General features: G+C 48.9%; 1 protein-coding gene across 1 annotated transcript in view; it reads right to left on the bottom strand.

Moving 5' to 3' along the window:
• Nucleotides 1-4,468: 4,468 nt before the first annotated feature.
• SULF2 (sulfatase 2) overlaps nucleotides 4,469-21,537 on the bottom strand; it is a gene marked incomplete in the record, with an annotated part of 261,880 nt that continues 244,811 nt past the window's right edge. Inside the window, 9 exon segments of the mRNA XM_073607195.1 lie at nucleotides 4,469-5,065; nucleotides 5,171-5,224; nucleotides 8,141-8,171; nucleotides 8,877-9,000; nucleotides 11,912-12,054; nucleotides 12,620-12,789; nucleotides 14,855-14,914; nucleotides 16,045-16,139; nucleotides 18,934-19,030. Coding sequence (XP_073463296.1) covers nucleotides 5,035-5,065; nucleotides 5,171-5,224; nucleotides 8,141-8,171; nucleotides 8,877-9,000; nucleotides 11,912-12,054; nucleotides 12,620-12,789; nucleotides 14,855-14,914; nucleotides 16,045-16,139; nucleotides 18,934-19,030 — 805 coding nt within the window.

Here is a 21,537-nt window from a genome sequence, read left to right as displayed (position 1 = left end):
TTCTGATTTAAACATGTAAACAAAAAGTACCAGAAAAGGCATGGTCAGCAAGCGTACAGTAACTCTTCCCTCTCCGGTAAATAATTAGTTCCAGGCAGAAGCACTTTGCTGTCACTGAGTTTTTGATGAAGGAGGAGGGGTGCAGGTGGTCCCACATCCACAGAATGTTTACAGAGATGAACCCATTTGAACTTCTTCATCCGTCTGCACACATTGTTTCTGTCAGTGGGGTCCTCTCTGTAAACATTCTGTAGCCTTGTGTTGATGTTGGACAGTTGGCACCTTCTCCTTCATCGAAAACTCAGTGACAGCAAAGTGCTTCTGCTTGGAATCCAATATTTTCCTGAAATGAAAAAGAAGAGATACTCTACCAACAGGTAACATTTGAATCACCTATGCAAATTAATAAAAAAGTTATCCTAATTTTTGCAACCCTTTCAGGACAACCCTCGTACATGAACTAGCTGGGAGCGCTGGATCAGCTACATACAGTATACAGCGCTGCGTTCTGGCAGCAGGACAGGGACTTTGTGCTGTTCCTGGAACAAGATAAAGTCAAGCCGAGTCCTGCTCAGCCATTCACAGGAAACCTTGTATTTTATGAACGAATGTAAGGCTCTTACTGATTGGTTGAGAGCATAACCAATCAGAGGGAGCCTTGTTTCATTCATAAACAATAAAGTTTCCTGTGAATGGCTGAGCAGCCCTTGATTTTGTTCCAGGAATAGGATTGGCAGGTCTCCATCCCGTTTCCGAGAACCAGTGCTGTATATACCGTATGTAGCTGATGATACATCCGATGCTCCCAGCAGGTGAGGGAAATCGTCCATTTAGACCAGGGGTAGGCAACCTGGGGCCCTCTCCAGCTGTTGTGGAACTACATTTCCCATGAGGCATTGCAAGGCTGCCGGTTACAATGACTCCCAAAGGCATGTTGTAGTTCTGCAACAGCTGGAGGGCCCCAGGTTGTTGCCTCCCCCTGATTTAGATCAACTTGGATAAATCAAACCTGAACTTCAGCTTTAAAGATGAACGGGAGGCCACTGGCAAACCTAGAAATAACTGTAGCAGCTGGCGCTACTACAAGTGACAGTTCCAATCCTTCACGTGTTCTATGGAAGCAGCTGCCCCCTCTACACCGTGACCTCAGACAGTACCTCTCCTGGCTCTGCCACCATTCATAGAATGCCTTGTATTGAAAAAAATACTAGGTAATCCCTGATTGGACAAGGTACAGTGGAGAGGAGGTAACATCACAACCTAGAAGATGGCAGTAGCTCCAACTACAACAGTTATTTGCACCTTCCATAGCTGCCTCTCGGCTATGAGATATGTGGTCCAGCTTAGAACAATAGAAGGATGACTTACAAATAATTCCGGCAATTACCTTTCAAAACTAGATGTAAAACACTGAACCACCATCCTGCATCATAGACGAGTGATGTCTATATTTTTTTATTTTTTTCCCCTCGCTCATAAAACACGGCTTACAGTTTTTGCAGGCACTTCCCTGTTTCCGTACACAAGGTATTGATTTACTAAAGGCAAACAGACCGGGCATTCTGCAGGTGTAGTTGCTCCAGAGCTTAGTAAATGACACAAAGCTTCACATGCAAAGAATACCCAATCACGTGCAAGAAAAATAAAAAAAAAAAAAAAAAAAAAGCATTTTTGCATGCAAATGATTGGATGATAGAAATCAACAGAGCTTCCCCATCAACTGCACTTGCATTGCACAGTATATTTGCCTTTAGTAAATCAATGTCTGCCTGGCATTTCTCAGGGCGGGTTTCCGCATGGTGACAACAGCGGACCATGTCTGTTAAATGACCGCATATATAGGTCTCTTTTGGAAAAAAACGGGACTAAACGTTATCGCCCCTTTACCAGGAGGTGTCTGAGCGGGGACCTCCATGGCCAGATTACCATGAGATATTTTATTAAAGCTCAACTCCATGCTTAATGTCCTTTTAACTCGTTTCTTGGGGCCAAGCTGGCCCGCAGTAATAACGCAGTGCTCGACCAATCCCAGGTCACCATGGTGACTAGAAATTGCGTCCTGGCACCTGGGCCTTTGTCGGCCGCATGCACTGTTGCAGGGATGCACAATTTTGTATTGCCCGGGACATGCAGCTCCTCTCCCGAGCAGGTAATTTCTACATAGAGCCCTGCTGCTTCTACACAAGGGGGGAGGGAGGAGAACGAACACACGTCTGCTCTCCTCCTCCATCTTGTTCCCGACGCAGGAAAATAACGTGTATTCCGTCACTTCTGGGTCCCTGTTGACAGTTTCCCCGGCCAATTAGCCTGGGAAAGAAAATAATGCAGTTACATTAAGGCCGGGTTCACACATATATATGCAATTGGATGCGGGTTGTTCGCATGACAGGCCGAGTGTGACCGGCCCTCAATGAAGCCGGGTTTTACACAGGTCCAGGGCGGCCGCGGTCCACATTCAAAAAGGGTCCCGGGTGTCTCTGGGTCCGATGCAGGTGCGAAAAATTCAGGCAAAAATTCAGACCCGACCTGAACCGGTGAGCAAGGAACGCACCGGACCCCCAGGCACGAAACCACGGGCGCACATATGTGAACCCATCCTTGAGTGGAGCACAGAGAGAGACAAGCAGGGTTGGTCTTTTAGACTCTGCATGTCTCAATAAAGAGAACCGGTCACCAAAAAATCATCACGTAGGGGACTTTTTGCACCCTATTTGAAGGAAAAAAAAAAAAAGTTAAGCATAAAAAAAATATTTTTAATTGTAAAAAATAAAGATACAAATAAAATCCCCCCAAATATACATACGAAAAACACACACATTGGGGCGCCTACGCATGAAAACTGCGATTGCAATACGCGTTACATATCGCCGCGCACAAACTTTTTTTTTTTTTTTTCTAGCTGGCTCCTACATCGAAAGCAAATTCGTCAGGCCCTGTATTAAGGGGATGTAGCCTCCAACTACATTCAATGTTGTGTTTCACCATTGGGATGAGAACTTCCCGTCCCACTCCAGGGACAAAGCAGAATCAGTCAGACATTCACAGGAAGCTTTGTGTTCTATGAATTAATACATGGCTTCATTTATTTAGCTGAGGATGACTGATCGATGATGTCATGATCTTTGATTTAGCCAATCAGAGGAATTTTTTGTATTCATTCATAGAAAAAAAAAAAAAAAAAAAAAAAAAGCTTCCCATGAATGGCTGAGCGGCACTCAGCCTGACTCCTAATTTGTTCCCTGGAGTGAGACAGGAAGTTGGCAGAACACGGCGCTGTATACTGTACATAGTTGAGGATACATACAGGTAAAGCGGTTGTATACCCACTTTTTTAATTTTTACCTACAGGTAAGCCTATAATAAGGCCTATAATGAGCCCTATTAATAAGGCTTACTCTGTAGGTAAAAAGGATTTTCTCCTAAACCGGCACGATTTAGGAGATATTCACTTTGCATACAGCCGCTGGCGTCAGCGGCGCATGCGAATGCCCGGCTGAAGGTCCGGCAGACTCTGCCTGACGTCATCGTGGCTCCGGCTACTCTCAGCGCTGGAGCCGCGAACCCGGAAGACACGCCGAGGGCAAATAATGTCAGCTCCCTCGACGTCAATGGTCTGTGATATGGGGAACTTGTTCTAAGGTAAGTATTTCATAATGAGCTAGTATGTGGTGCATACTAGTTCATTATGCTTTACAGGGGTGTTTTTTTTTGTTCTGAGGTATACCACTTTAATACAGCACACCCAACAAGTCCACTGGTTAGGATACTTTCACACTGTATCCGCAGTGGCGGTCAAGCGCCGCTAGCAGTGTGATTTTAACCCCCACTAGCGGCCGAAGAAAGGGTTAAAACCGCCTGCGTTGTGGCGGTTTTAAATGGGCAGGGGCGGTGTATACACCGCTCCTACACTACCCTAAAGATGCTGCTTGCAGGACTTTTTTTTTCCCGTCCCGCAAGCGCACCGCCCCAGTGTGGAAGCGCTCAGGCTTTCAGACTGGAGAGGCAGTTTTCAGGCGCTTTACGGGCGCTATTTTTAGCGCTAAAACGCCTGAAAACTTCCTCGGTGTGAAAGCAGCCTAAATGCAGTAAATAAGTTCCTTGGCCCAACAAAATTATTAAAGGGGACATTAAAACATGGAGATCAGCGTTGGGTTTACATCTACCTCAAAGTAGTGGCATACACAAAACAGCACCACAAGAACCTGTGTATATAGCAGCAGGAAGCATTGAGAGGGCCAGTAACACACAAGGGAGGGCATGTAGGCCACTTGACCACCTGGCTGAGGACTGGAAAGAACTTGGTTTTAGGTTCATACGGCAAACCTCCGGTCGCAGCCACTACACCGGTCAGCAGAATTGGGCATTGACCTCTCTGAATATTTTTTGTAACTCCAGAAATTTGGAAATTATTTTTGGTTCCTGGGCAGAACATCCTTGAGAGACAATAAAAAGCTGGAGTATCACCTGGTAAAAGTCGATCAGTTATGAAATTTTATTATGTAACAAGAAATATCCATCAGTAAAGCAGGAACGTCTTTTAATCCCACAATCTCCAAATATCACAGCCAAGCGCCGGAGGGATGTCAAGCGACTTCCATTTCAGTGGTATTTGTAATACTCTCATCCAGCAGCATCCTTTGTTTTCTCATCCCCGTGGCTTCCGGTCTCTGTGGGTGAAGAAAGCATTTTGGTGTGGTTTATCCGAGGTCCGCTCCCTCCAGGTAAGCTAGTAGTGCTGTAAAACAAGGCTGCCCCTCCCCCCTCCCCCCCTCCAGCATCAGGAATGTATGAGGCAAAAAACAAAAATAAAGTTACGGGTGCAAAGAAGTGGAGTTTTTAGAGAGGATTTGTGCACCTCTGATCACGTCATTAGTCACAAGTAGCTTTATCTGTCTCTAAAGTCTTCCCACAGCGCAGACTATCTACCCACAATCCATCACTCTGAAGAATCGTCTACCAGCATTCCCCCGAAGGTTGTCTTCAAATGTGGACGATGGTTCAAGTTGTTTAGAGATGTCTTCCTGTGCGAAGCCTTTAACCTTCCCAACCTTCCCATAGCTGGTCTCTGCGGAGAGATAACACACACCCAGCGTTGGTATAGGAGGAGATGTTTAGACAATGAGGAACATGACGAGACAAGACAGAAGCGAGGAGAGAGAGGACAACTCACAAGGACTTAGAAGAAGGTCGCTTCGTTTTTGGCCACTTCCGCCGCTGGAGTTGTCTAAACGTCCAACCAAGAGAGAAATAAGGAACCCATCACCAACAGTGAAAGCCCAACACCCTCATGTATGTATCAGCAACTACTATGTCAATACATAAAGTACAGGACAAACAAGAGAAGACACAACCAAAAGATGAAAATGGAGAATGACAGAGTCTACATGATCGTGCCTTAGGTACTGGAATTAAAGACTGAAGTAGCCAACTGAACTCATCAGAAAAAAACGATGGACCTCCCTTCAAATGATGGAGTTCAGGTGTCTCCAGTGAGGGGAAATGTTAAAACTACATCAAACATCATCCAAAGACATTGTAGTCAATTGTGCTCTTCCAACCTTGTGACCTCAACCCTACTGAACACCTTTGAGATGAATTGGAATGCCGATTGTGAGCAAAGTCTTCTCATCAAACATAAGTCCTCTACTTGGAGGTTCTTGTTTAAAGAACCCCACCAATAAATAGGATCCTCTCTCCTAACAGATACACTATATGGCCCAAAGGATGCAGATTCCCCTCCAAATGTTGGAGTTCAGGGATCTCCAATTAAAGCGATTGTAAAGGATTGTTTTTTTTTTTTTAAACAACAAGCATGTCATGCTTACCTCCACTGTGCAGCTTGTTTTGCACAGAGTGGCCCCGATCATCCTCTTCTGGGGTCTCGTGGCTCCTCCCCACATCAGATAACCCCCTAGGAGAAGCTCTCCCGAGGGGGTTACCTTGCGGGCGCGCTCACGAGTCCAGCATTTGCGTCCATAGACACAAATGCCGGACTCGGCCCTGGCGCGATTTGATTGACAGCAGCGGGAGCCAATGGCTGCGCTGCTATCAATCCATCCAATCAAGAGCCGGGAACCCCCTGTGGAGAAAGAGACAGCGTGTCCCCGCCGAAGAGATGAAGGGGTTCAGGTAAGTAAAACGGGGGGCTGAGGACTGCCAGGTGTTTTTTCACCTTAATGCATAGGATGCATTAAGGTGAAAAAACATGAGGGTTTACAACCCCTTTAAGGGTCGTTATTACTCCATCATACAAAGATATTATAGACAATTTTGCTCTTCCAACCATGTGGTAACAGTTTTGTGAAGACCCTTTTCTGTTCCACCATGACTGTGCCCCCGCCAACAATGTACACTACTAGCTCTATAATGACATGGTTTAACTGGTTAGGTGTGGAGGAACCCGTACAGAGCCCTGACCTCATCCCTACTAAACATCTTTTGAATGAAACGGAATGCCGCTTTTGAGCCAGGTCTTCTCATCCACCATCAGTACCTGACCTCACAAATGGGCACAACCACCCTCCAAAATCTTGTGAAAATCCCTCTTGGAAAAGTGCAGGATGTTAGAGCACTGGGGGCAACTCGACCCTGGCAGGCCAACTGGGAAGGGGGGCGACTCCGCCCTGGCAGGCCAACTGGGAAGGGGGGCGACTCCACCCTGGCAGGCCAACTGGGAAGGGGGGCGACTCCACCCTGGCAGGCCAACTGGGAAGGGGGGCGACTCCACCCTGGCAGGCCAACTGGGAAGGGGGGCGACTCCACCCTGGCAGGCCAACTGGGAAGGGGGGCGACTCCACCCTGGCAGGCCAACTGGGAAGGGGGGGCGGGACTCCACCCTGGCAGGCCAACTGGGAAGGGGGGGGGGGGGGACTCCACCCTGGCAGGCCAACTGGGAAGGGGGGGGACTCTACCCTGGCAGGCCAACTGGGAAGGGGGGGGACTCTACCCTGGCAGGCCAACTGGGAAGGGGGGGGACTCTACCCTGGCAGGCCAACTGGGAAGGGGGGGGACTCTACCCTGGCAGGCCAACTGGGAAGGGGGGGGGACTCTACCCTGGCAGGCCAACTGGGAAGGGGGGGGGACTCTACCCTGGCAGGCCAACTGGGAAGGGGGGGGGACTCTACCCTGGCAGGCCAACTGGGAAGGGGGGGGACTCTACCCTGGCAGGCCAACTGGGAAGGGGGGGGACTCTACCCTGGCAGGCCAACTGGGAAGGGGGGGGGACTCTACCCTGGCAGGCCAACTGGGAAGGGGGGGGGACTCTACCCTGGCAGGCCAACTGGGAAGGGGGGGGACTCTACCCTGGCAGGCCAACTGGGAAGGGGGGGGACTCTACCCTGGCAGGCCAACTGGGAAGGGGGGGGACTCTACCCTGGCAGGCCAACTGGGAAGGGGGGGGACTCTACCCTGGCAGGCCAACTGGGAAGGGGGGGGACTCTACCCTGGCAGGCCAACTGGGAAGGGGGGGGACTCTACCCTGGCAGGCCAACTGGGAAGGGGGGGGACTCTACCCTGGCAGGCCAACTGGGAAGGGGGGGGACTCTACCCTGGCAGGCCAACTGGGAAGGGGGGGGACTCTACCCTGGCAGGCCAACTGGGAAGGGGGGGGGGGACTCTACCCTGGCAGGCCAACTGGGAAGGGGGGGGGGGACTCTACCCTGGCAGGCCAACTGGGAAGGGGGGGGGGACTCTACCCTGGCAGGCCAACTGGGAAGGGGGGGGACTCCACCCTGGCAGGCCAACTGGGAAGGGGGGGGGGGACTCCACCCTGGCAGGCCAACTGGGAAGGGGGGGGGGGGGGGACTCCACCCTGGCAGGCCAATTGGGAAGGGGGCAACTCCATATTATCAGCCATGATTTTGGAATGGAATGCCCAACAAACTCATACAGGTGTGGTCAGGGCTGCATCAACTGTAGGCCATGGAGTGTACAGACAGCAACCAGAAGCATTCAGAGGGCTGAATCTAAATAAAAGAAACTAAAAAAAACAAGATGGCTGAAATGCAGTAACCCACAACAACCATCCAGCATCAGCATCTGATTGGCTGCTCTGCATTTCTTTACTTAGCTGGTATCAGGAGGTCAGAAAAACACAGGGGTGCAACACGAAAAACACACTTTGGTGAGAGGGGGGACTTACCGGTACTGTTCAAAGCTTTCATCCTTCAGCCCTGTAATTAAAATGTACAATGTGTTAGTATGATACAGAGGTGGGACACACACAGATCATAAGGTGGCTCATTCGGGCCGCAGTGTCATGATTTTGGCTAGCAATGACTGTACAATGGTACGTGAAAAAATCTGCAGCTGCTAAAAGAGCAATTCCAGGTGCAAATATTTTTATAACAATGACAAAAGGTTGGACCGATGTACAGTATATACCATACCTGGCCGATGGCCCTAGATGCTGGAAATGGCAGTATAGACATGGCTTCTCCAGTGATCTCCACCAGCTTCTATGTCCTGTGTGGAGCTGCTGCATTGTGAACACAGGAGGTCGGGCCTCACGGGTGCCATTCACATTCAGACCCAGCATTTTCTCAATGAATGCCAAGTGTTCTCTGATTGGACGACGGGAAGAGCGCGAGGTCACTGCCCCGCCTCTCCACCCATGCCAAGTGGCCAACTGCCTGTATTCAGAATGCAGCAGGGCATCTCTTCGGCGCAGTATGGGGAAGCTAGGTGGAGATCACTGCCTAGATGCGGTTTTACCTGCAACGACCAGCTGGGATCCGTACCGGGACCCAACTCCAAGGGACTTATTCAAAGAAGGAGCAGTATGATCATACACATTTATAGAGCAAAGCATATGAGCACTGCGCTCCGCTCACTCCAAAGCAGGAAAAGGTCAATTAAAATGAAAAAAATAGATATACCAAGATCCAGACTGCGCGTCCGTGGGTTACACTGACGGGAACCCTTACAGCTTCGCAGCTCCATTAGCTGGACGTGTAACTGATTGAGGAAGTCTCTGCCCAGAGTGTTCACCGCGTTTATCAACTGAGGAGAAAAGAGAACGCCAAATCCACATCACTTCAAACATTCATAGGTTTAGGTAAGGCACAGAGTGCAGGGCTCAGGATTAGGTAAGGCACAGAGTGCAGGGCTCAGGATTAGGTAAGGCACAGAGTGCAGGGCTCAGGATTAGGTAAGGCACAGAGTGCAGGGCTCAGGATTAGGTAAGGCACAGAGTGCAGGGCTCAGGATTAGGTAAGGCACAGAGTGCAGGGCTCAGGATTAGGTAAGGCACAGAGTGCAGGGCTCAGGATTAGGTAAGGCACAGAGTGCAGGGCTCAGGATTAGGTAAGGCACAGAGGTTCAAAAGGAAGACTCGTGATTGGGCATGAAATTGCCATCATCCCTTAGTGATACTCTATCACCTTATACTATTTTCAATATACAATGTTTTTTTTAAAAAGTCTTATGTCACGTTTGGAATTTTTATGGAGCTTTTTTTATTGTTTGTATAATAAATTAATTTTTTTCTAAAAAAAAAACTTTTTTCATTGCCTTAAAAATCCCACAATAGAGGTTTTTTTATTGTTCAGGTAAGGCACAGAGTGCAGGGCTCAGGATTAGGTAAGGCACAGAGTGCAGGGCTCAGGATTAGGTAAGGCACAGAGTGCAGGGCTCAGGATTAGCTAAGGCACAGAGTGCAGGGCTCAGGATTAGCTAAGGCACAGAGTGCAGGGCTCAGGATTAGCTAAGGCACAGAGTGCAGGGCTCAGGATTAGCTAAGGCACAGAGTGCAGGGCTCAGGATTAGGTAAGGCACAGAGTGCAGGGCTCAGGATTAGGTAAGGCACAGAGTGCAGGGCTCAGGATTAGGTAAGGCACAGAGTGCAGGGCTCAGGATTAGGTAAGGCACAGAGTGCAGGGCTCAGGATAAGGTAAGGCACAGAGTGCAGGGCTCAGGATTAGGTAAGGCACAGAGTGCAGGGCTCAGGATTAGGTAAGGCACAGAGTGCAGGGCTCAGGATTAGGTAAGGCACAGAGGTTCAAAAGGAAGACTCGTGATTGGGCATGAAATTGCCATCATCCCTTAGTGATACTCTATCACCTTATACTATTTTCAATATACAATGTTTTTTTTAAAAAGTCTTATGTCACGTTTGGAATTTTTATGGAGCTTTTTTTATTGTTTGTATAATAAATTAATTTTTTTCTAAAAAAAAAACTTTTTTCATTGCCTTAAAAATCCCACAATAGAGGTTTTTTTTATTATTCAGGTAAGGCACAGAGTGCAGGGCTCAGGATTAGGTAAGGCACAGAGTGCAAGGCTCAGGATTAGCTAAGGCACAGAGTGCAGGGCTCAGGATTAGCTAAGGCACAGAGTGCAGGGCTCAGGATTAGCTAAGGCACAGAGTGCAGGGCTCAGGATTAGCTAAGGCACAGAGTGCAGGGCTCAGGATTAGCTAAGGCACAGAGTGCAGGGCTCAGGATTAGCTAAGGCACAGAGTGCAGGGCTCAGGATTAGCTAAGGCACAGAGTGCAGGGCTCAGGATTAGCTAAGGCACAGAGTGCAGGGCTCAGGATTAGCTAAGGCACAGAGTGCAGGGCTCAGGATTAGCTAAGGCACAGAGTGCAGGGCTCAGGATTAGGTAAGGCACAGAGTGCAGGGCTCAGGGTTAGGTAAGGCACAGAGTGCAGGGCTCAGGGTTAGGTAAGGCACAGAGTGCAGGGCTCAGGGTTAGGTAAGGCACAGAGTGCAGGGCTCAGGGTTAGGTAAGGCACAGAGTGCAGGGCTCAGGGTTAGGTAAGGCACAGAGTGCAGGGCTCAGGGTTAGGTAAGGCACAGAGTGCAGGGCTCAGGGTTAGGTAAGGCACAGAGTGCAGGGCTCAGGGTTAGGTAAGGCACAGAGTGCAGGGCTCAGGGTTAGGTAAGGCACAGAGTGCAGGGCTCAGGGTTAGGTAAGGCACAGAGTGCAGGGCTCAGGGTTAGGTAAGGCACAGAGTGCAGGGCTCAAGACAAGGTTATCGATTGGAAATCCCAAGATTTTGAATCCTTGCCGAGAAAAAAAAAAAAAAGAGGCCAAATCCTCCAATGAGGACATTTGTTCCTAGGACAGATCCATCAAATGGTAATTCTGATCATTTTGGGGAGATTTCCTCATTTCCTGTTTGAGCTCCAGGACGGGAATTGAAGGATCATCACATTTAGCAAAAAAGATGATGGTTTTAACCCCTTCCTGATGTAGACCCTCACTGGATGACGCAGAGCTGGAGTTCTACTTTAAAATCTATCATGTTAAGTATCTGCTGTTCATCTCCTGAAACGCTGATAAAAATGTTGCTTATTATATGAAGAAATCTCACACATCTTGCATTATATAAAGCAGTGGTAATCGACCCTGTCCCCAGGGCCCACTAACAGGCCAGGTTTGCAAGATAACTGAATCACATCACAGGTGATATCATTTGCTGCTCAGTGATTGCAGCATTCTAGTCTGCATCTTTGCAAGGTAATACATAAAACCTGGCCTGTTAGTGGGCCCTGAGGACAGCAGTTGATGACCACTGACATAGAGGACAACATAGGAATGCCAGAAAATATTCAGAGGCTGTCAACTAAATAAAAGTGATGAAGCGGACATAATTACGGGCCTTGGGGTTAGGATGGAAAGGAAGCCTTTGAATGGCCTTTAAGTTGACAACATAACCTGACTTTTGTAAAGATCCTTTGAGACAGAAACCACACAACACATACAGGTATATTCTTCAAAGAACAAACTATGCTGTATATATACACAGGTGCAGTACACAATATGTCCACAAGGTAGCAGCAGAACACCATCTCCTCTCTACATACACTGAGCTGCTGCTGCCACCTTGTGGTCACCATGCATCAACACATGACACCCATAAGCAACACAATGTGTAGTGGTTGGAGACCCTCCCATAACGCCCTTTACCTGATACGGATCCACGTTGAGATCGAAATACTCCAGGAAGCCGGTGGCAAATTCACAGAAGAGGAAGTTGTGCGTCTCGTTGATGGTCCGCAGGCACCAGTAGGTGTTGTTGTTGGCACTGGTACAAGCACAGAATGGCCCAACTGCACAGCAAGAAAGGACAATGACAGCGCTGAACACTCTACTAGTGGCCTCCATTCTTTTATTCACAGATTACACTATAACAATAGAAACAACCAGGACCCCAAATTCCGGCTCACCGATAATGAGCGACTTTCTGGTAGGAAAGTGTATCTAAACACAAACTGTTATATACAGCAGCTTGCCAGCTCTCAGGATGTGGTTACTGCATTGGTTTTCTTTTTTTCTCTTTATTTTCACCAGTAACAAACTTCCTGTCCTAGGTTGACAACATTCACTTGGTGCACTGTATGGAGGAGCAGCGTTGTCACGCTAGGTTTCTCTCTTGATATGGAATCCAAACTACGCCCCCCACCACCACCACGACTACTCTCCGTTACATAGAGGGGTGATGCTCCACAGTCTGCAAAAGGCAACTGAAAAGATGTATGCCTGGGAACTACATCTAATGGCCGATAGGCTGCAGTATATGACATTTTTACCCATGCAATTGAACACCCCCCCCCCCCCTCTACCATGCATTTTACGGGGTTACATCAATAATCAGGTAACCTAATGAGACCTTACGTGTCCAGAAGGGGGCAGTCTGCCAGTGCTGGTTGTCATGGGTGAAGCAGGTCAGTCCCGGCATACTGCAAGTGTCATTGTTCTTCAGCCTCTTCAGAAGTTTGCGCAGCTTCTTCTTGCGCCTCTGTTCTCGCAGGAGCCACATCTTGTCCTGAGATTTCAGCGATTTCCTGCAAACAAAAGCAACAGTCAGAGGGGACCGGGGGAAGTACGGCCGCCCAACGGTCAGAGGGGACGGGGGAAGTACGGCCGCCCAACGGTCAGAGGGGACGGGGGAAGTACGGCCGCCCAACGGTCAGAGGGGACGGGGGAAGTACGGCCGCCCAACGGTCAGAGGGGACGGGGGAAGTACGGCCGCCCAACGGTCAGAGGGGACGGGGGAAGTACGGCCGCCCAACGGTCAGAGGGGACGGGGGAAGTACGGCCGCCCAACGGTCAGAGGGGACGGGGGAAGTACGGCCGCCCAACGGTCAGAGGGGACGGGGGAAGTACGGCCGCCCAACGGTCAGAGGGGACGGCGGAAGTACGGCCGCCCAACGGTCAGAGGGGACGGCGGAAGTACGGCCTCCCAACGGTCAGAGGGGACGGCGGAAGTACGGCCGCCCAACGGTCAGAGGGGACGGCGGAAGTACGGCCGCCCAACGGTCAGAGGGGACGGCGGAAGTACGGCCGCCCAACGGTCAGAGGGGACGGCGGAAGTACGGCCGCCCAACGGTCAGAGGGGACGGCGGAAGTACGGCCGCCCAACGGTCAGAGGGGACGGCGGAAGTACGGCCGCCCAACGGTCAGAGGGGACGGCGGAAGTACGGCCGCCCAACGGTCAGAGGGGACGGCGGAAGTACGGCCGCCCAACGGTCAGAGGGGACGGCGGAAGTACGGCCGCCCAACGGTCAGAGGGGACGGCGGAAGTACGGCCGCCCAACGGTCAGAGGGGACGGCGGAAGTACGGCCGCCCAACGGTCAGAGGGGACGGCGGAAGTACGGCCGCCCAACGGTCAGAGGGGACAGGGGAAGTACGGCCGCCCAACGGTCAGAGGGGACAGGGGAAGTACGGCCGCCCATTGGTCAGGGGGGACGGGGGAAGCATGGCCGCCCATTGGTCAGAGGGGACCGGGGAAGCACGGCCGCCCATTGGTCAGAGGGGATGGGGGAAGCACGGCTGCCCAATGGTCAGAGGGGACAGGGGAAATACGGCTGCCCAATGGTCAGAGGGGACAGGGAGAAGTACGGCCGCCCGACGGTCAGAGGGGACAGGGGAAGTACGGCCGCCCAACGGTCAGACAGGGCAGTATGGAAGCTGAACGGTCAGATGGAACGGGGTGGTACGGACACGCAGTGGTGAGAGGATGGGGCAGTATGAACACACAACAGTCTGAGGGTATGGGGTGGTACGGACACCCAGCAGTCAGAAGGGAATGGGGCAGCATGGCAGCTCAATGGGCAGAGGGAACAGGGCAATAAAACTGGTCAGAGGGGATGGGGCGGTACAGATGCCCAGCGGTCACAGGGGACGTGGCTCTGAGGAAGAAGGTACTCCTTCGAAACGTGCCAGCCAGCAGGGGTCCTGATGTCCTCCCTTTTGCTATCTGGAGACTGTTGGTTCCAGGACCGATCGCCACAAATAGGTGGCTTTTACAAGCAATAATCCTCCACACGTCTGTGAGTAGTTTTTAAATTGTTTTTATTAATAAATTGCCTTGCGATAATGCACAAGGCTGGTGTGCCCCCTTCTTTTTTTTTTTTTTTGAGGCGGTGCAGATGCCCAGCAGTCAGAGGGGACGGGGCGGTACAGATGCCCAGCGGTCAGAGGGGACGGGGCGGTACAGATGCCCAGTGATCAGGAGGGATGGGGATGTATAAATGCCCAGCAGTCAGAAAGGGCACCCAATGGTCAGAGGGTTCAGGCAATGGAAGGGTTAACAGACAACCGGACAGACAACCGGACTGCCCAGTTGGCAGAAAGCTTGCAGACCGCTGGATGCTCTTTCAGCAGATAAGGAGGCCATAGGAGAGAAATTTTGCTCACTCACAGGCCTCATGTCACATTCAGAAGGAGACCACTGTGACGGAAGGATAGCAGTATGGTGACCCCATCAGCATGACATCAGAAAATACAATCTGCAGAGCAAATGAGCTGCACAGACCACTTACCAGCTTCTTAAATACATTTCTAGCAAAGGGTCCCCTGAGGACACTTCTCCACCCCCCCTCCACCAGCTCAATGAGGTTACTCACTTGAAGGGATGCATCATGGGATCCGTACTCTTCAGCTTCCCCTTCTTATGTTTGATGTAACTGCAGGAAATAAACAATTGTGGTCATTGTATGGGTGACACGGGACCCTGAAAGCTCTGGCTGAGACCTCCAGGGGGTTGTATCATTCATGGTGGAGGAGAGGACACTTATTTCAGGTGGAGCCATCATCTCCTCTGGGGAGGGGAGGGGGGGTGCCTCTCCACAACAACTGCTGGCCCCTCCATACCCCTCAATGCCATTTGTAGGATGGGTTGGACACTACAATTGTGGGCCCCCTAGTGGTGGCTCCAGGCCATTCAAACTGTGTGCACACTTTCTCCTTCACCAGTAGGCGCTACTGAACTGGGCACCTCAATTGTGCGCCCCCTAGCAGTAGGCGCTACTGAGCTGGACTGGACAATACAATTGTGCGCCCCCTAGCTGCTACTGAGCTGGGCTGAACTGGACACTGCAATTGTGCGCCCCCTAGCAGTGGCCGCTACTGAACTGAACTGGATACTACAATTGTGCGCCCCCTAGCCGCTACTGAGCTGGACTGGGCAATACAATTGTGCGCCCCCTAACCGCTGAGCTGGGTTGAACTTGTGCGCCCCCTAGCAGTAGGCGCTACTAGACTGGACACCACAATTGTGCGCCCCCTAGCAGTAGACGCTACTGAGCTGGGCACCACAATTGTGCGCCCCCTAGCAGTGGCCGCTACTGAGCTGGACTGGACAATACAACTGCGCGCCCCCTAACCGCTACTGAGCTTGACTGGACAATACAATTGCGCACCCCCTAACCGCTACTGAGCTGGGTTGGACTTGTGCGCCCCCTAGCAGTAGGCGCTACTTGGACTGGACACCACAATTGTGCTCCACCAAGCAGTAGGCACTACTGAGCTGGGCACTACAATTGTGCGCCCCCCCCACTAGCCGTAGCTGAGCTTGACTGGACACTACAATTGTGCGCCCCCCTAGCAGTGGCCACTACCGAGCTCAGCTAGAGAAGGATAGAGTGCAATGCGGACTGTCCAAGTTGCAATTTTGTGATCAGGCACACCAGACCTGTAACCTCCTGAGGAAAAGTGGGACAAATTCTCTATTGAAAAAAAAACAAAAAAAACAAAACATACACTTTGGCACATTCCATCCACGCGGGTGTAGACGACCCACCTGGGACAGACCTACCTGATCTTACTGCAGTCACAGTCCTCCGGTCTCTTCTTTTTCAGGTGACCTCTGACCTCTCGCAGGTTCTTTATTTTATTCTGCAACGTCTCTATCTGAAAGAGGAAAGACAGCGGAGTCCGAGTCACGGGTGCGGTCATTAAAGCGGTACTAAACCCTCCTATGGTTTTCAGCCAAAGGAAGCCGCCATCTTGGCCTCTTTGATCTTTAGCTGCACATGTGATTAGTGAGGACTCCGGACAATTGATGGCTTAACAGTTTGGTTGTTGAGAACACAACCAGTGTTAATATCGTCGACTAAAACATTTTAGTCGAATAAATGAATATTATTTTAGTGGACTAAAATACCACTAAAACTAAAACAACTGAGATGACTAAAATACCACTAAAACTAAAATGCCCGTTTAGTCAAAAGACTAAGAGACTAAAACTAAATTGAAATTTGACTTCAAAATTAACACTGGTCTGTAGTGCATGTTCATACCTCAATACTAGGGATGGACGAACGGTTCGGCCCATGCATAAGTTCGAACCGAACTTTGGTTGTTCGGAAGTTCTAGCGAACACCGAACATTATGCGGTGTTCGGGGGAAATTAGAAAGCCGCCGGAACACCGTTAAAGTCTATGGGACACTAACACGAAAAATCAAAAGTGCTCATTTTAAAGGCTAATTTGCATGGTATTGTCCTAAAAAGTGTTTGGGGACCCGGGTCCTGCCCCAGGGGACATGGATCAATGCAAACATTTTTTTTAAAAACGGCCATTTTTTCAGGAGCAGTGATTTTAATAATGCTTAAAGTGAAACAAAAAAAGTGAAATATTCCTTTAAATTTCGTACCTGGGGGGTGTCTACAGTATGCCTGTAAAGTGGCGCGTGTTTCCCGTGCTTAGAACACTCCGAGAGAAAAATGACATTTCTACAGGATAAAAAGTCATTTAAAAGTACTTGCGGCTTTAATGAATTGTCGGGTCTAGGCAATACAAATAAAAGTCATTGAAAAAAACGGCAATGGACCCCCCTCAGTCCATTACCAGGCCCTTTGGGTCTGGTATGAATATTAAGGGGAACCCCCGAACCAAAATTTTTAAAAATTGCGTGGGGGTTCCCCCAAATTCCATACCAGGCCCTTCAGGTCTGGTATGGATATTAAGCGCCAATTTAAAAAAAAATGACGTAGAGGTCCCCCTCAAAATCCATACCAGACCTGAAGGGTCTGGTATGGATTTTAAGGGGTACCCCGCGCCAAAATTGAAAAAAAAAATGGCACGGGGGTCCCCCCAAAAATCCATACCAGACCCTTATCGGAGCAGGCAACCTAGCAGGCCCTCAACATGGGGAGGGTGCTTTGGGGTAGCGCCCCCAAAGCACCTTGTCCCCATGTTAATGGGGACAAGGGCCTCATCCCCACAACCCTTGTCCGGTGGTTGTGGGGGTCTGCGGGCAGGGGGCTTATCGGAATTTGGAAGCCCCCTTTAACAAGGGGACCCCCAGATCCTGCCCACCCCCCCCTCCGTTTGAAATGGTAACGGGTACATTGTACCCGTACCATTTCACGAAAAAAGTGTCAAAATTTAAAAAAAAAACACAAGACACACTTTGGGACAAGTCCTTTATTAAAAAATTAAAAAATAAAAATGTCCCACAAAGTCCATTCATCTCCTTCTCTCACTCCGCCGACGGACCGAAAAAAAAAGAAAAAAGAAACCCGCAGGCCGCCACCGATCCGCCTCCATGGGAGGCACCTGCCGTATGACGCGTACCCGGGTGACCCTGCCTCCTCTGTCCTGAAGGGTCTGGTATGGATTTTGAGGGGGACCCCTACGCCATTTTTTAAAAAAAATTGGCACAGGGTTCCCCTTAATATCCATACCAGACCTGAAGGGCCTGGTATGGAATTTGGGGGGATCCCCACGCAATTCTTTTTTTAAATTTTGGTTCGGGATTCTCCTTAATATTCATACCAGACCCCATGATCTGGTAATGGACTATGGGGGGATCCCATGCCATTTTTTTTTTTTTAATGACTTATCTGTATTGCCGGGGCCGACAATTCATTAATAGTCATGAGTAGTTTTGAATGACTATTTTTCCTTTAGAAATATAATTTTGCTCTCGGACTGTTCTAAACACGGGAAACATGCGCCCCTTTACAGGCATACTATAGACACCCCCCAGGTACGACATTTAAAGGAATATTTCACTTTTATTGTTTCACTTTAAGAATTATTAAAATCACTGCTCCTGAAAAAACGGCCATTTTTAAAACTTTTTTTGCATTGATCCATGTCCCCTGGGGCAGAACCCGGGTCCCCAAACACTTTTTAGGAAAATAACTGGCATATTAACCCTTAAAATGAGCACTTTTGATTTTTCACATTCGTGTCCCATAGACTTTAGTGGTGTTCGAACAAATTTTTTGCCTGTTTGCATGTTCTGCCGCGAACCGAACCGGGGGGGAGTGTTCGGCTCATCCCTACTCAATACCATAATAAACATATTAGATTTTTCACTCCAGCAGTATATAATGAGTTTGGAAATTGTAGAGAAAATGTAAAGTAATGCATTACAATTTAATTACACCCATTAGGTTCTAGACGACTAAAATGTCCTGGAGATTTAGTCGACTAAATACGACTAAAACAATTGCAGAAGACTAAAATGAGACTAAAACTAAAATGCCATTTTAGTCCTAAGACTAAAACTAAATCGAAATTTGCTGCCAAAATGAGCACTGAGCACAACCAATGTGACAGTTACATTCTCGGCATGCCTTGAATGTAACAGTTTTTTGAAACCGCTAAATCGCTGGGTTTAGTTCCACTTTAATATGCGTCACATGACTGCCGGTGAGCCGGGTCAGTATCCCCCCCCCTGACCGCACACTTACCTCGTGGTCAATGTGGAGTTTGTGATCCTTCCAGGCCTGCAGAGACTTGTACAGATCCAGATCACACTTCACCGTGTTGTTGGCCAAGATGTGACAGCTGAGAGTTGGAGAGATCAGAGAGAGCGGGCGCTTTATTATCACAGCAGATCAGATCTAAGGCTCACCACAGACGTTACAGCTTAACCGTACAATCGACCTTAGATTTACCAAAACTGCGTAATAGGGGGACCTACCTCATCTATCCAATCAGGCAGGTTCCTGCACTACATGCTTGTAAGGTAGATTTAAAGTGGTTGTAAAGGCAGAAGGTGCATTCTATGCATTCAGATAAAAAAGCCTTCTGTGTGCAGCACAGCCCCTCCTCAGCTCACGGTGCACGAGAGACTCGGCTATCCGGGACTCCCCCCCCCCCCCCCTCATTGGCTGATACAGCAGCGAAGCGCCATTGGCCTCCAATGCTGTCAAAGTCAGTCAGCCAATGAGGAGAGAGAGGGGGGCGGGGCTCCATGTCTGAATGGACACAGGGAGCTGCGGCTCGGCTACCCCCAAGCAAGTTGCTTGACGTGGGGGCACTCAACAGGAGGGAGGGGCACTCAACAGGAGGGAGGGGCCACGAGCAGCGAAGAGGAGGATCCAGTCTGCTCTTACATTAAAGAGGTCCTGTCAAGGGATGGGACTGCATGGGGGAGGAGACCGATCGCTGTTCCTATATACTAGGAACACACGATCCGTCTCCTCTCCCCTGCCAGAACGTGGATTTGTGTGTTTACACACACAGATCCACGTTCTGGCTCTGTCAGGAGCGATCGCTGGCGCCAGGCACGCGCGTCGGTTCCTCAGTGCGGTGGCGCGCGCGCCCCCTATACCCCTTAAAGCGGCCGGTGTACAGCTACAGGGATTCGCGCAGGGGAGCTATTCTGCCACCATCAAACGTTTGACGGTGGGCGGGCGGCAAGTGGATAAGCAAAGTTTACCGAAAAGCTCCAAATAACGAAACTAAATTTGTCCGATTTTCCAAAATTCTAAATTGAAACTTAAATCAAATTTTACATCAAATTCGAACTGTAAACATATTTCTGAAATCAAAGACTGTGTATGTTATTAGAGGGACCATTTCAAAATAATGCTGTTTTAGTTAAACCAAAGGCGATTTAAAGAGTCATTGTAACCATTTGATTTTTTTGTTCACTTTGCATTCGAGGCGAAAAAAAAAAAGAAATAAACCTAACGCTTTCGATTCGGCCGATTCAAAACTTATCGATTCAAACATTACGAATCGAAAAAAATCTGTAAATTCAAAGAAAATTCGATAAAGACACAAAACGAATTCCAAATACATGGCACTTGTATCATGTCTTCAATCTCTTCTTATCTGGTGAACTGCAAACATCCTTTGCTGCCCGTTATCACTGCTGCTGTCACTCTCCACCACTTAGTAAGTATACCCTTTTAGCCATGTGCTGTTATAGCATCTTTTTGCCCCATACAATTAGGGCTCATTGACCCCTATTATTATTATTATTATTATTTTTTTGACTACTAACAATATGTTTGGTCATATTTTTTACAACTATATATTTTGTTTGTTCTTAGACTGGCTGACTCAGGTTTTGGATACCTACCCCCTGAGTCTTATACAGCTTGTGACCAATCCCGGGTTGGCTAACAAGTAACAGTCTAGCCATATGGGATAATTTGATGCATCCACATGCGCTATCTAGCACTTTTTGAGCTAATAATTCTGGTCTCACATCACCACCCCCCTAACAACCCCTTTTCCCTCCCCCTCCACTCACTTGCACTTGTCTGCACCACTTTAGTTGCTTATTATAATTCATTACACTTAGCTTGCATGTTTTATTTCACGTTTCAACCCCCCTTTTTTCACCTTCCTTCACTCTGTCACCACCATCTCTTGAGCACAAATAGAGTATTTACCTATATTCTTGCAGCTATGTACTATCTATGGTATTTACCTTGAAACACATACCAGATAAATATGGTTCGTAACCTTCTCGGCATGAGCCATATATATTACATTTATAAACTTAGATGACCTTGATTCCTCAAGTGGCTTTTTTAGTCCACAGAATAAATCTGACTACCCTATTATGGGCTTTTACTTATTTTGCCTTGCAAATTTTCATCGCAGGTGGTCTGATGCTTTCCGGCCGGTCGTCTGTTCTGGCGGGCGGTGCTTTAAAGTGTGACCTCTCGTAAGCCACGTTGCTTCTCACCATCCTGGTCAGGGTTGCGGTGGCGGTAGAGGTGTTTGGAATCCTCCCCTTGGGGAAGAGGGCAAAGCAACATATCTTTTTAAAGGGATCTCCATGTGGGAATCTGTGTTTTTCGTTGGACATACATTCATTTGGTAACTATACTGCATTGATGTATTACATAGTTAATGTAGTTAATATTATATTTATACCAATGGAACCTATATGTGTATATCAACTCTATTTTGGTGTTCTCCCCAGCAGACTGATCCTCTGAAGAAGACCCCAATATAGGGGTTGAAACGCGTCAGGTTTAATGTTCATGATTATAATGTATTGTTATGAACAAATGTCTGCCTATGTATGTTCAGCCAACAATTTTTAAAGT

This window comes from Aquarana catesbeiana, linkage group LG12, assembly GCF_042186555.1.
Source record: "Aquarana catesbeiana isolate 2022-GZ linkage group LG12, ASM4218655v1, whole genome shotgun sequence".
Lineage (NCBI taxonomy): Eukaryota > Metazoa > Chordata > Amphibia > Anura > Ranidae > Aquarana > Aquarana catesbeiana.
The sequence above is the reverse complement of the archived record's forward strand: the minus strand, read 5'-3'. Positions and strand labels throughout refer to the sequence as shown.